Source organism: Galeopterus variegatus, unplaced genomic scaffold, assembly GCF_000696425.1.
Source record: "Galeopterus variegatus unplaced genomic scaffold, G_variegatus-3.0.2 Scaffold325, whole genome shotgun sequence".
NCBI lineage: Eukaryota > Metazoa > Chordata > Mammalia > Dermoptera > Cynocephalidae > Galeopterus > Galeopterus variegatus.
The window spans coordinates 951,445-965,943 of record NW_007726436.1 but is presented as its reverse complement, the minus strand read 5'-3'; the positions used below and the strand labels follow the sequence as shown (position 1 = coordinate 965,943).

General features: G+C 37.8%; 1 protein-coding gene across 1 annotated transcript in view; it reads left to right on the top strand.

Moving 5' to 3' along the window:
- CCDC176 (coiled-coil domain containing 176) overlaps positions 1 to 14,499 on the top strand; it is a 34,231-nt gene that overhangs the window by 7,073 nt on the left and 12,659 nt on the right. The window contains exons 4-8 of the mRNA XM_008567524.1: positions 2,845 to 2,988; positions 7,689 to 7,769; positions 11,748 to 11,818; positions 12,650 to 12,794; positions 13,844 to 14,337. Coding sequence (XP_008565746.1) covers positions 2,845 to 2,988; positions 7,689 to 7,769; positions 11,748 to 11,818; positions 12,650 to 12,794; positions 13,844 to 14,337 — 935 coding nt within the window. The remainder of the gene's footprint in view (positions 1 to 2,844; positions 2,989 to 7,688; positions 7,770 to 11,747; positions 11,819 to 12,649; positions 12,795 to 13,843; positions 14,338 to 14,499) is intronic.

The following is a 14,499-nucleotide window of genomic DNA, read 5'->3' as shown; positions in this document are numbered from 1 at the left end:
AGTTCAGATGCAGGAATACAGGGTTTTTTTTTTTTTTCTAAAAAGATGACCGGTAAGGGGATCTTAACCCTTGACCTGGTGTTGTCAGCACCACGCTCAGCCAGTGAGCGAACCGGCCATCCCTATGTGGGATCCGAACCCGGGGCCTTGGTGTTATTAGCACCGCACTCTACCGAGTGAGCCACGGGCCGGCCCAGGAATACAGGGTTTTTACTTAACCTCATCTGTATATCCTTTATCCCTTGCCCAAAATCCTGATTCTTAGTGATACCAGTATAATTACCTAGTTTCTTAAACCTCAATACATCAATAATCTCAGTATACTATTACTACCATCTGCAATAAATTACTGGAAACAGTTTATGATTTTGGGGGGCATTTTTCCCACTTAAGATATATGCCAATAGGGATCTATGATCAAATTGCAAGATTTAAAAACCATTTGAAATTCCTTTCTGAGGTGATACCATCAACTTAGCAACACATTTTGCTTTTGATAATTTTAGTTTTGCATGTTAAATTATTTAATTATATAATTATAATTACATAAAATATTTACATGGTTCCAAAATCAAGTCTATAAAACAAGGTATAGGGCCAACCCGTGGCTCACTCGGGAGAGTGTGGTGCTGATAACACCAAGGCCCCGGGTTCGGATCCCATATAGGGATGGCCGGTTAGCTCACTGGTGAGCATGGTGCTGACAACACCAAGTCAAGGGTTAAGATCCCTTACCAGTCATCTTTTAAAAAATAAAAATAAAGGGCCGGCCTGTGGCTCACTCGGGAGAGTGCAGTGCTGATAACACCAAGGCCACGGGTTCGGATCCTATATAGGAATGGCTGGTTTGCTCACTAGCTGAGCGTGGTGTTGACAACACCAAGCCAAGGGTTGAGATCCCCTTACCAGTCATCCTTTAAAAAAAATAAAAATAAAAATAAAAATAAATAAAAAATATAAATAAATAAATAAATAAATAAAACAAGGTATATGCTGAGAAATCTAATTTCTGTCCATGTCTGTTGCACACTGTTTTCTCCCTCTCCCTGTAGGAAACCATTTTATTTATTTTATGGTTTATCCTTTCATTAAAAAATGTATATATGTAATAAATATAAACAAATATATCTTTTTGGATCTTCCCTTTCTTAGATGAAAGGTAGCATACAGTATACATAAACCTGCACTTTGCTTTTTTCACTTAGTATTTCTTAGAGATCTTCTCTCCATAGCAGTAGAGATATTCCTCATTCCTTTTCATAGCTGTAGTCCGCTATATCTTTTTGGATCTTCCCTTTCTTAGATGAAAGGTAGCATACAGTATACATAAACCTGCACCTTGCTTTTTTCACTTAGTATTTCTTAGAGATCTTCTCTCCATAGCAGTAGAGATATTCCTCATTCCTTTTCATAGCTGTAGTCCGCTGTGTGGAAGCATCATAGTTTATTCAAATGGTCCTTGTTTTAGTCAGTTTGGACTGCTATGACAGAATACCATAGACTGGGTGTCTTAAATAACAAACATTTCTCACAGTTATGGAGGCTAGAAGTCCAAGGTCAGGGTGCCAGCATAGCTGGGTTCTTGGTGAGGGCCTCACAGATAGCTGCCTTCTTGCTATATCCTCACAAAGAGAGAAAACTCTAGACTCTTCATCTCCTTATAAGGGCGCCAGTCCCATCATGGAGGCTCCACACTCTTGACCTCATCTAAACCACCTCTCAAAGGCCTTACCTCTAAATACCATCACATTGGGGATTAGGGCTCCAACATATGGATTTTGGGGAGACACAAACATTCATCCCATAGCAGTCCCATTTTGATGGACAGTTGTGTTTCCAGTCTTTTGCTATTACAGTTAGTGCTCCAGTAAAGAGCCTCATGCATATATCTTTTCACATTTTGACCACTATGTCTTTGGGATAGATTCCTAGAAGTGGCAGTTCCCCATACCAGACAGCTGCAAAAAAAAAAAAAAAGATCGCTAGAAGTGGTATTACTAGTCAAAAATAGGTAATTTTTCTAGATATTGCCAAATTTCCTTCTATGGATGTTGTGCCATTTTGTGACACCACTAATAATGTAACCTGTTTCCTCACAGCCTTACCAACAGAGTACAGGGGTACTTCAAAAGTTTGTAGAAAAATAGAATTAAAAGATAATATGAATCTTTCCATGAACTTTTTGAAGACCTTTCATGTATTGTCAAACTGGATTTTGCCAATGAGATAGGTGAGAAATGGGATATCAGTGTAATTTCAATTTGTATTTCTGTTCTTATGAGCTAGGTTGAACATTTTTTCATATGTTTGAAGGCCATTTGAATTTCTTTTAATATCTTTTGTTCATTTTTTTCGGTACTTTTGGCTTTTTTCTCCTCCACCTCTTTTTCTTCTTTTCCTTCCTTCTCTTCTTTCTCTTTTTCCCTTTCCTCCTCCTTCCTCTTTCTTCTATCTTCTTTTTTATTAGGGATATTTATCTTCCCTTTCTCTTTGCTTACTAATTTTAATTTAGGTCAGGGATGTTATTTGTCCTCCTCACAGATTAAAGATTTGTTTAGTCTTCTCCTAACCCTTTTTAATAATTTTTCTTCCTTTCTGTATGTACAAGATTAGCTTGTATAGAAATTTTTCTGGTGTTTTCAGCACCATGCTCTCCCAACAGAATTTTCTTTTTCTTATTCAAGGCAGTTGATATCTTTTTACAGAAATTAAAACTTGATGCAAAAATAAAAAGGGGCATTTCTTCATAGAAGATAGATAAATGGCTCAAGGCTTCAAATGGAACATGATTCTGTGGGACTTCTGTTCTTTTTCCTAACTCATTTATCTCTTTTTCGAATACAGGAACAAAAGTATACTGTGCAAATAAATGAGCTAGAAGGACGGTTCCATCAAAAAGCAAAAGAAATTGGCATGATTCAGACAGAACTGAAAACAGTAAAACAATTTCAGAAGAGAAAAATCCAAGTGGAGAGAGAATTAGATGATGTAAGTTTCTTTTTTTAAAAAGAGGTTAGCATTAACTACTTACTCCAGCAAAAGCCTCCGCATTTACTCCTGTGAGACGGCTAAAAACTCTCTTTAACATTTTAAAGATGATTTGAGAGAAAAAGGGGGAGACATAACAAGTTAGGACTGGATGCCAAAGGTATTGACTGTTAGACTTTTTTTTCTAAGCATTGATTTCTCTGGGAACTCACCAAATCTCAGCTGACACACCCTCCCATGTTTATTAGCAGAAACAAACTACCAGTTCTTGGAAAACATCGGGGGGAAAGTAGCAAAGTCCTAAAGGAAAATACGTTTAGGCTGATAAATGAAAATTTTAGAAAATTTTAGAAGGTTCTGTGGGTAGAGGTGAGTAGGGTGAAGAACTACTTTCAGAAATTTTCTCTGAGCTTACTATGCTCTTTCTTTTATTTTCCATTCCTTTGACTCAGAATATAGTTTTATTGCACTAGTAATAATGCAATAAATGGCACAGGTGGCCGAAATCAGCTTTGTGACTTTTTATACCTTGGTTTGCTCATTTATAAAGTGGGGACAATAAGAACTACTGTCTCATAGGGTTGTTGTAGGATTAAATGAACTAATAAATGTAAAGTGCTTAAAATATGAGGGGTCTTCAAAAAGTCCATGGAATGATTTCTATTATCTTTTTATTCAATTTTTCCATGAATTTTTTTTGAAGTACCCTCATAGTGCATGTTACATGGTGAGAAATATATAAACAGTGGTGTACAGCTGTCCATACACACAAAAGGTCCTGGGTTTTATAGCATTTTTCTGATTTCCGTGGTGTAAATGCTGTATTATAGCCAGGGCTACAGTCATCTGAAAGCTTGATTGGAGCTTGAGGATCTGCTTCCAAGGTGCCACACTCATGTGGCTGTCAAGATGCGGCTGGTGGTTAGTGGGAGGCCTCAGCTTCTTTCCACATGGGCCCCTCTGTAAACTGCTTGAGTATCAAAGAACTTGTGGGCATATTTAAAATCTACTATGCCACTGCAGTCCAGAGTATACATGGCTGTGGGACTGCAGTGGTGTGGTAGTTTTTAAATATGTCCACAAGTTCTTTGACACTCCTCCCCTTAAATGATGGAACCTAATTCCACTCCCTTAGAATGTGGGCCAAACTTAGGGACTTACTTCTAACTAATAGAATACAGTAGAATCTTGAGGGAGGTGATTAGAATATCATCAAAATATCACAGTTCTGGTGATGTTCTGATCACCTCCCTCAAGAGTCATCTTTAGTATCTCTCCACTGTAAACAGAATATTGTCCAGACGCCTTAGTATGAAAGTTAAGACCCTATACCTACCTAGGAACATTATCATCTCCCTTTACTATATTCCTCCCCCCAACACACACTCCCTTTAATCCTCTCAAGGTGGATATTCACCCATCCCTGAAGTCATTTCTGTCTTTTTTGCTTCCTTTGTTTCTTTTATGCGGTATGTATTCCCGATAGATCTCTGTTCATTAAAATTTTACTCATCTTCCAAAGGCTCAGCTCAAATGCATGTTCTCCATGAGGCCTTCCCCCAGAGTCCTGTATAAAAATCATAATTTTGTTTCTGTAGATTTCCATGGCATTTTGAATCTCCTTTATACCACTTAGCTTATTCTCTATTGATATTGTATTTATCATTTGTCTTATCTCCCCTATTAGAATGTAGATTCTTGGAGGCATGAACAGTGTCCTTTTTTTTCCCTCTTTTTTGATTTTTTTTTTTTTGGTGTTGTCCTTTGTATTCATTGAAATACAAAATACACAGTAATGCTCAATAATTCTTTGTTAAATACTGAGAGGGTCTTTTCATTAAAAACATAATTGAAGGTATGTCAAGTTTTTTAGAAGGAATATCAAGCTTCATTTTACATTAAAATCAGTATAGTTAATTTTTTGGGAACTGTCTAAATAGCCATCCTATGTGTAGGTATACATTCTGAAAAAAAAGGAAATAACTAGTGCATATTCTAATGAGCCATGGTGTGATTTTTCTTTTTTTTTTTTAAAGAACATTGTTGCCACCTAGTGGAGAAATCGATTCCAGACCTTTCCTTTGAAAGGCTGTTGGGGAAGACTGAAAATTCAAAGGCTGGGATTAGCTAGTTTGCTCAGTTGGTTAGAGTGCAGTGTTACAATACTAAGGTCAAGGGTTTGGACTTCCATACAGGCCAGCTATCGAAAAAAATAATAACAAAAAAATTCGAAATTCAAAGGCAAAAGATATTGGCTTATGGGGAAAAAATAAGGTGGTTCTGAGGAATCCTTAACGTGGAAGAATTGAGGCAAGTATGGGAGCCCATGAACTTAAAATTGGGAGGTATACATTAGGGAAGAGAATTAAATTATACTGTGTATATAGAATTCATTATACGAATTTAAAAAAGACTAATTGAAGGTATTCAAGGCATACAATTTAACAGAAAAATGATTTCTAGCAACTTGATTAACAGAAGAAGCATATGTTTGTAGGTTTCAGTTGTTATTTTTTTTACTAGTGTTTTAGTCTTTCTTCTTTTGACAAAGTGACAATAGTCATTTCAGCAAATTTAGCTTAGCTTATAAAAAAAGAAAATAAAAATACCGTATCCCCTAGAGGTAACCATTGTTAATATTTTCCCTCTGCTGTATAGATATGTATTTAAAAATATCTGTATACTGTTTTTATAAAAGTGAAGTATGATGTACAAAATGTTAACCTGATTTTTCACTTTATGTATTGTGAACATTTTTTAATGCCATTAAATATTTTTCTATAAGATCTTTTGAATAGAGGCATGGAATTCCATTGGGTAGATAACTTATTAATTGGTCCCTTGCTGTTTGATATTTGGAGTTTTTCTTTTTCACTATTATAAACATCTAAAAGATGAACATCTAAAAAATGAAATATTTTTTATATCTTTTATATATCTCATTAGCTTTTAGAATAACTTCTTGGAAGTAGAATTTATGAGTTAAAGAACATGAACTTTTTTTTTTTTAAAAGATGACCCTTGACCCTTAACCCTTGACTTGGTGTTGTCAGCACCACGCTCAGCCAGTGAGCGAACCGGCCATCCCTATGTGGGATCCGAACCCGGGGCCTTGGTGTTATCAGCACCGCACTCTCCCGAGTGAGCCACGGGCCAGCCCAAGAACATGAACTTTTAAAGTTGGTGATATGCACTGTCTAATTATCTTTTGAAAGATTTATTAATTTATAGATTTTTTGGGAGAGTGTAATGATGTATGAAACATCTATCTCCACATACGCTGGGATAGTAGATATTTCTATAAACTTGTATGTTGACATTAATTTTGAAAGTCTGACAATGTAAGAGGCCATTTTTTTTTTTTGTCCTTTTTGTCTCTTTTTTACTGACCGGTAACGGGATCGCAACCCTCGGTGTCACGCCCGTACCGGGGACCGGCAACGGGATCGCAACCCTCGGTGTTGCGCCCGCACCGCGCTCAGCCAGTGAGCGGGAACCGGTCTCCACATGGGATCCGAACCCTCGGGCACACTCTCCAGTGCGCCACCGGGCCGGCCCTAAGAGGCCATTTTTCCGCACCACGCTCAGCCAGTGAGCGGGAACCGGTCTCCACATGGGATCCGAACCCTCGGGCACACTCTCCAGTGCGCCACCGGGCCGGCCCTAAGAGGCCATTTTTAAAAATTGTATAAAAAATATTCAGGGAGGAAGAAGAACATATGAAAGAGATCATATAAAAGGGAGATTTAATACAGCAATAGCAGAGATTAAGTATAGGGGAGGACTATTAAATACGATAATAACTAACCTATGTATTAAATGGTTATTGTTCTAAGTACTTTGCTTATATTATTTGTTATTTAATCCTTACCGTACCCCTATGAGATAGGTACTATTATTATCCTCTTTTTATACATGGAGACCTGAGACTTAGAAAAGATAAGTGACTTGCCAAGAGTCAAACAGCTGGTGAGAGAGGCAGCACTTGACTTTGATCTGTCTGATGGAAAGCCCTTCTCCACTGCCTTTTTTGTGGCATGAATCTTAGGTTTAGTATGCCTATTTCAGTCTTATTCATTCTTTCCAGTAAAGATATAGACTACAGGATTATTGCTTTAAATTAGTTCAAACTTCTTTGTGTAGAAGAATTTTATATCCTTTTTATTCCATATACTTTTAGAGAACAGAAGTAGGATCCATCCACGGGAGTCATGGGGAGATGTTTTTAGAATTTTTTGAAGAATGAGAATGATGAAGGGGTACCCATGTGAATTAATGAGATTTGAATTAGTTATATTTCTATGTCAGGATATTTTTCTCATAGAAGGGATTTCTTTATTAGGTGGGATAATTGTATAGTCTGACTCCTCATGTCTCCTCCAATTCTATGGTTTATGATTCTGTGATTACACATGTTTGAAATGAACATTTTTGGAAAATATGAGTATGAGAACAGCTTGTCTGAATGCTTTGAGAACTGTTATTTATGAAAAGCTTTTTAAAAACTCAATACTGAACTTGTAAATCTACAGAAGAGGGAAATATGGTACCTCTGAGGCAGGGACACCAAGTTTTTCTGTGTTCAGGATTAAGAGTTAATGTATGACAGAAAATGTTTATTTAGAATTTTCTAGGAATATGCCTCAATCAGCCCATTTCCTATTGACCATTTTTTTGTTTTTTTGTTGTTTTCATTTTAGCTGAAGGAGAATTTGAGGAACACAGAGCGGAAACATCAGGAGACTCTTAGTAGGTTGGAAGGCAGGTTTTTTGAAGAAAAGGTACAGAGTATTAGGGTTAATTAAGAAATGTTTTCTCTACTGGAACAACATAAGTGTACACTTGTCCCTTGGTATCCATGGGGGATTAGTTCCAAGACCTCTCCTGGATATCAAAATTTGCAGATGCTCAAGTCCCTGATATAAAGTGGCATAGTATTTGCATATAACCTATGCACATCCTCTTGTATACTTCAAATCATCTCGATTACTTATAACTAATACAATGTAAATGCTATACAGATAGTTGTTATATTGTATTGTTTAGGGAGTAATGATAAGAAAAAACAGTCTGCACAATTTAGTACACATGCAATTTTTTTATTCCAAATATTTTTGTTTCATAGTTGGTTGAATCCACAGGTGTGGAACCCATGGATACATAGGGTTCACTGTATTTATCTGCATTCTGAGACATATCAACCTTCCATTTGGTATCTTATTAGAAGATTGTTATTGAATTATAGCAGAATAAAAATAGGGGGAAAGGGTCTGGCCAGTTAGTTCAATTGGTTAGAGTACAGTGTTAAAACACCAAGGTCAAGGGTTCAGGTCCCAAAACCGGCCAGCCACCAAAAAAACAAACAAACAAACAAACAAAAAAATCAGGGGGAAAAATACTTCTAGAAATCTCAGTATCTAGTTCTTTTTTCCCCCTCTTCTTCAGAGATTCTTGAAATCCTCAAGAGGGATTGTCATTTTATAACAAAAAAATCAGGGGGAAAAATACTTCTAGAAATCTCAGTATCTAGTTCTTTTTTCCCCCCCTTCTTCAGAGATTCTTGAAATCCTCAAGAGGGATTGTCATTTTAGGAAGGCTTCAGGACACGTCTCCTTTGTCTTGGTATTCCCCTGGTAGGACTAGTGCTACATGTACTCCATTATACGGGAGAGATGGGAATGCAGAAGCCACCCTGGTATGTGTGTGATGTTCCCTAGTCAGTCTGAGCTAACGATGTTAATAAAAAGGGCCTCAAAAATGTTCCCCAGCACATCACAAACTTCCAAGTTTCTTTGTGTTTCTGAAGTTAATTCTCCAAATTGTGTGAAGTACAATGGAACACTTCCACAGAATCTTTTCAAAGGCCCCATGGTTTTTCTTAAATTCTTATAATTGTTTCTTTAACTTTTCATTCTTAGGAAAGAATTGAACAGATTCTTTCAGAAATTGGTAGGGATGTAGGGAGATGAAAAATGACCAAGGATATATACACCAAAATGTTAACAATGGTGTGTTACAGTGTGGGATAAAAACTTTAATTGATATGTCTTACCAAAAAATACACTTTTCTCTAAAGTCTTACCTAAAAACTTACTTAAAACCTAAATGACGACAATTAAAGAAATTGACTCAGTATTCATCTTTCCACAAAAGAGCTTTGAAGGTACAATCGTGTGGGAGAGCCAAGACCTCCACGGCCTTGTGTCAAGAAATCTTCACAGAGTGACGGTGAATGACGGAGGGGGAGTTCTTAGAGTCATTACAGTAAGTCACCCTTTGTTCTTAGGTTGTTCGGTAACATACTTTAGCTTTTTTTTCTTTTTTAATACATAAAAGTGTTTTAAAATTTACTTTTAGGGCCGGCCCGATGGCGCACTCAGTAGAGTGCGGTGCTTGGGAGGGCAGCGGCGCTCCCGCCGAGGGTTCGGATCCCATATAGAGACTGGTCCACTCACTGGTTGAGCGTGGTGCGGGCGCGACACTGAGGGTTGCGATCCCGTTACTGGTCACGAAAAAAGACAAAAAAAAAAAAAAAGTGGCTCTAGATTTCCAGTTTGTGTATCAAATAACCTGGATGGAGTGAGGTAGGAGCAGCACCTGGTGCTTTCCTTCTGTAGCACTCCTGGCACCCTCAGGAATGGAAGCCCTCAGGAATGGGCTGCTCTCAGTTGCCTCTTCCCTCTACTCTTATTCTCTTTGCTACTTGGTGTAGAAAACAAAGGTTAGAAGTACTTGGTCAGTTTACAGAATACCTGAGTAACAGTGTGTAGTGGATTGAATTATGTCCCCCCAAAACTCATTGAATCTTGAATTGTGCCCCCCAAGTTTTATGTATTAGAAACTTAGCCCCCACTGTGGCTGTAAAGAGGGTGGGAAATCCTATTATGGTAATTGAAAGGTTGAGCCTTGAAAAGGTGATTGGATTGTAGGACCATGCCATAGAGAATGGATTAAAATGGTGATCAGGGGCCTGGTTCTGAGGGCTTTAAACGAAGAGAAGAGTCTCTCTCTCTCTCTTTCTCTCTCGCTCTGCTCCCACCATCTTGCAATGTGAGACCCCTGGGTCACTGTCACCACCATCAGATGGACTTTGGACTTCCCAGCCTCAGAAACTGGAAGCAATAAATGTCATTTTCTTTATAAATTACCTAGTTCCAAGTATTTTGTTATAAGCAACAAAAACAGACTAAAACACAGTGTTTATATAAGTAGGATTTTTAGTGACAGAATATGTGGCTGCTGGCCTTTTCCTCATGGTTGCAAGGTGGTTACTGCAGCTCAAGCCTTTTCTGTGTTTAAGGGAAGAAGGGAGGCTCCAGCTGTATCTGTCCCTTGTATCTAGAAGCCATAAAAGCTTTCCCAGAAGGTCTTAGCAGATTTCTTCTTGCATATCATTGGCTAGAACCATGTTATGAAGGATACTGGGAAAGTGATTATTTTGTTGTTCCAGCTACTAGTGGAAGCTGGGAAGGAAAAAGGAAGATGGGAATGAGTGTGAGGCTGGCCAACCACAACAATGTCTGCCTCATCATGTTAGTTATAAACTTCATGGGTATTTCTCCTAGGCTGGTTTGGAGCTCCAGTGCTGCTGCTGCATGTCAGTGGGTTTTCCAATAGGCCTGTTCATTCATCTCATACTTCAGCATGCTCTATCTGGTCATATAAAGGATTTCCCCAGGTCGATGGTGTCTGGTTTGGTTTGGTTTTCCCATTTCATTCTTTCTGTTCCTTGAATCACAAATCCCTGTCCCACCTACATATATAATATATACATTTTTAAGACTAGTCAAGTGCAATAGTGAGAAGTGGGGAAGAGTTCAAAGAGTTTGATCTGTAGCTGACTGTGAACAATCAATTGAGATAACTCACTATGTTTGGACCAGCCCCACCTTCATATTTTTTACTTGCTATTGCCTCTTCCTGCAATGCTCTTCTTCCAGCTCTTGCTCATTTTTATTAGTTAGAGCTCAACTGTCATTTCCTCAGAGAATTCCCAAACTCCAATCTAAAATGACCTCCCTGTTACTATCCTATTATTCAGTTTATTTCATTTATAGCATTTATCACAGTCTATTAATTCTCTTATTTGTTTACTTGTATAACAATAGATTGCCTGCATATGAATCCCTGCTCTGCCACTTACTAGCTACAGGACTTTGTGCAAGTCATTAACTTCTCTTTTCCTTGGTTTCCTCAGTCCTTGCTTTTGGGGTTAATAAAAGTACCTATTTCATAGGGTTGTTGTGAGAAGTAAATAATACAGGTAATAAAGCTCTTAGAACCCTGCATGGCACAGAGTAAATGCTCAACACATTGTAATTATTGTTTATTGTTGGGATCTCACCCTAGAATATAAGCTTTGTGAGATCAGAGACCTTGTCTGTTTTGTTCACCACGGAATCTCTGGTATCTAAAACAACCTGGAACACTGTTAGTCCTCAATAGGAATTTGTTGAAATGAATAACTGAATGACTGTCATCACATTGCATTTAGCAGAAATTTCTCTCAGCTTTGCTTTCAAATATGGATGTGGATTTTTTCCCCTATATATATGTCATTTTGCTTCTTTAATGGGGAAAGTAGGAGGTAACCTAAGGTTCCTGTGTCACACTATTCACTTTACTGGCTCCTCCATCAGTTCTTGGACCTCATCAGGTCATGTGGACAGGAGTATTTTATTTGACATTCTGAAATACTTTTGGATGTGTAAAATTTGTTGGAAATACAACTCGATATTTAAAAAACTTTTTTTTTTTAGCACCGACTAGAACAAGAGGCTGAGAAGAAGGTAATAATGCTGGCAGAGAGAGCCCACCATGAAGCTGTTATGTAAGAGACTGCTGCTTCCTTTTTCTTTCTGATAGCCTCTCTTACCTCTGCTGGTATATTTTCTTTTACCTCTTTGATGGTCTGTTTTCTTCTTGCTTTCTTGTCTTCTGCCTCCTCTCACGGCTTGCTTTCTTCAAATTTTCTGGTCTATTCTCCTTGACTGTTTCTTTCTCCTTTGTGTTCCCCCTGACCCCTTTTCCCTTAACCCTTTTTCCCCCTCCCTCCACCCTTTCTGTAGCAGCACTGTTTGGTGAAAAGAACCTGGGCTTTGAAGTTATTTAGACTTTGGTTCTCATCATGTATACTAACTAATCATAGGAAGATTTCTTCACTTTCTTGAAATTAAATTTCTTCAACTAAAATGGGGTTAATGATAGCAACCTTGTGGAGTTGTCATGAGGTGTATTAGTGGAAGTAACACTGTGTTGTGTTAACAAATGAACTCCTGAGTTCCACTGGTTTATTTCCTGCTCATATAACAATCTATGTGGGTCTGGCAGCTCTCTTCCAGTGGTGATTCAGTAACCTGGGCTACTTCCATCTTGTATCTCTGCTATCTTGGAGTTCTTCTCATCCAGTCATGTGGACAGGAGAGAGTATGAGAAATTTGTACCTGCTCTTAACTGCCTTGGACTGGAAGTAACACATTACTCTACTTTCTTATTCATTGAGAATTTAGTCACAAGATCCCCACCTAACTGTTGAATACCCACCATAAGCTAATAAATGGTGATCATTATTATTAATGCTGGGGGAAAAACAATCCTTGTTCTAGTTTGGTAATATCTAAAACAGGCCTGTGTTTTGGGATCTTGTATCTATCTATTTCAGGCAATTGAACAATGCTGGAAGAAGTGTTTTTAAAGAGAATTTTTATCTCCAGAAAGCTCTTGCATACCACCTGAAAGAAGCTGATGCTCTACAAAAAAACTCCCAGAAGTTGAAAGAGAGTCAGACTTTCCTTTTACAGCAAAAGGTTTACACTCTCATTTAGACTTTGTTTCCTATCTTTTTTTTTTTTTAAAGGATTGGGTTGCTGAATACCAAGAATTGAGTACAATAATGATACATAAGGACAGTGGGACCATTTTCTTCTGTCTGGATGATGCACTCTCCTTCTTTGAAGAGATTAATTACTGAATGTTTATAAGAAGCTTTAGATTGACTTTATAAAGAATATATCAGAAACATAAATATTATTCTTATCCTCTACTGTCTTAGAGTTCTCATTTTGCTTTGCTTATAATTCATCCCTGAATCACTTAGGGATAGGTGTAGCTGTGAGTAACAGACCAGACATCAATGGTGTCACCACATAATGGTTTATTCTTTCATCTAAAGGAAGTCTGGAGGGAAGCACTCCAGAGCAGGGTGGTAGTGCCACAAAGTCAACAGACACTTGGCCTCCTTAACTTTGCTCTGCAACATGTGGCTTACATCCTCATAGTTACCTCAGGGCCCAAGGTGGCTGCTAGAGTTCAAACCATTACTCCAAACAGTAGGAAGAAAGACAAGAAGGAAAAAAGTGTACCTCTCCCTTTAGAGGTCTTCCTGGAAGTCCTACACACATTTCCATTCACATCTCATTGACCAGAATATTGCTATGCTGACCTGCAAGGGAGGCTGGGAGTTTTCAGCTGGGCATACTGACTTCCTGAATAAAACTGGGTTTTTATTACTAATGAGGAAAATGGATTTGGGGATAGGCAGCTAGGAGACTGCCAGTTTCCAGTACATAGTTTTAAATGTTTTAGTTTTATTTATTTTGATAATATAAAATATTTAACTGTTCAGAATTTTAGAGGAAGTTTTTTATTTAGAAAAAGTAGGGGATGCTTTATAAGTCCAGATTAGGACCCTACGATGTTTGTTACTTTCTATATCCAGAATATCAAAATATTGCCTTCTTAGCCTGTCAACAAACTCAAATCTCATGAAGTAAATGAAATTGGTGAGGAATATTAAGTTCTGGAATGATTTAAAAAAAAAAAAGATCTCTCACCTCTCTCATCCTTCTGTTTCTAGGAGATCAATGACCTATTGGTTAAAGAAAAGATTATGCAATTTATTCAGCAGCGATCACAAATTCAGACTCTTCAGAAGAAGGTGGTAAGTTTGGAGACTGCTCTGACTTGTATGACCAGAGAGTTTGAGACTGAAGTTTTAAAACTGCAGCAACAGGCAATGATAGAGAACCAAGCAGGTCAGGTAGAAATTAACAAGCTGCAGCAACTTCTTCAGATGAAGGACAGGGAAATGAATCGGGTGAAGAAGCTGGCCAAGAACATACTGGATGAGAGAACAGAAGTGGAAAGATTCCTTTTAGACGCTCTACACCAAGTGAAGCAACAGATCCTATTTAGCAGGAAGCATTATAAGAAGATTGCACAAGCTGCTTTCAATTTAAAAATGAGATCAGCATGTGAAGGAAGAACAGAATATCCCCAAATCAGAACATTTGATGGCAGAGAGCACAGCACCAATAATGTGAATCGGGATCTTATGGAGGCTGAGAAATGGTACTAATAATACTTTAAAATATTGTTTTTTTGTGCTGCTATTTTTGTGCTCTTAGAAAAATAACTGAAAAGTTCAGTTTGATAATATCCAAGTATTGAATAGATTTCTAAGATTGAATAGTTACTTGAGGACAGGAACTGACTTACTCATCTTTGTAACCC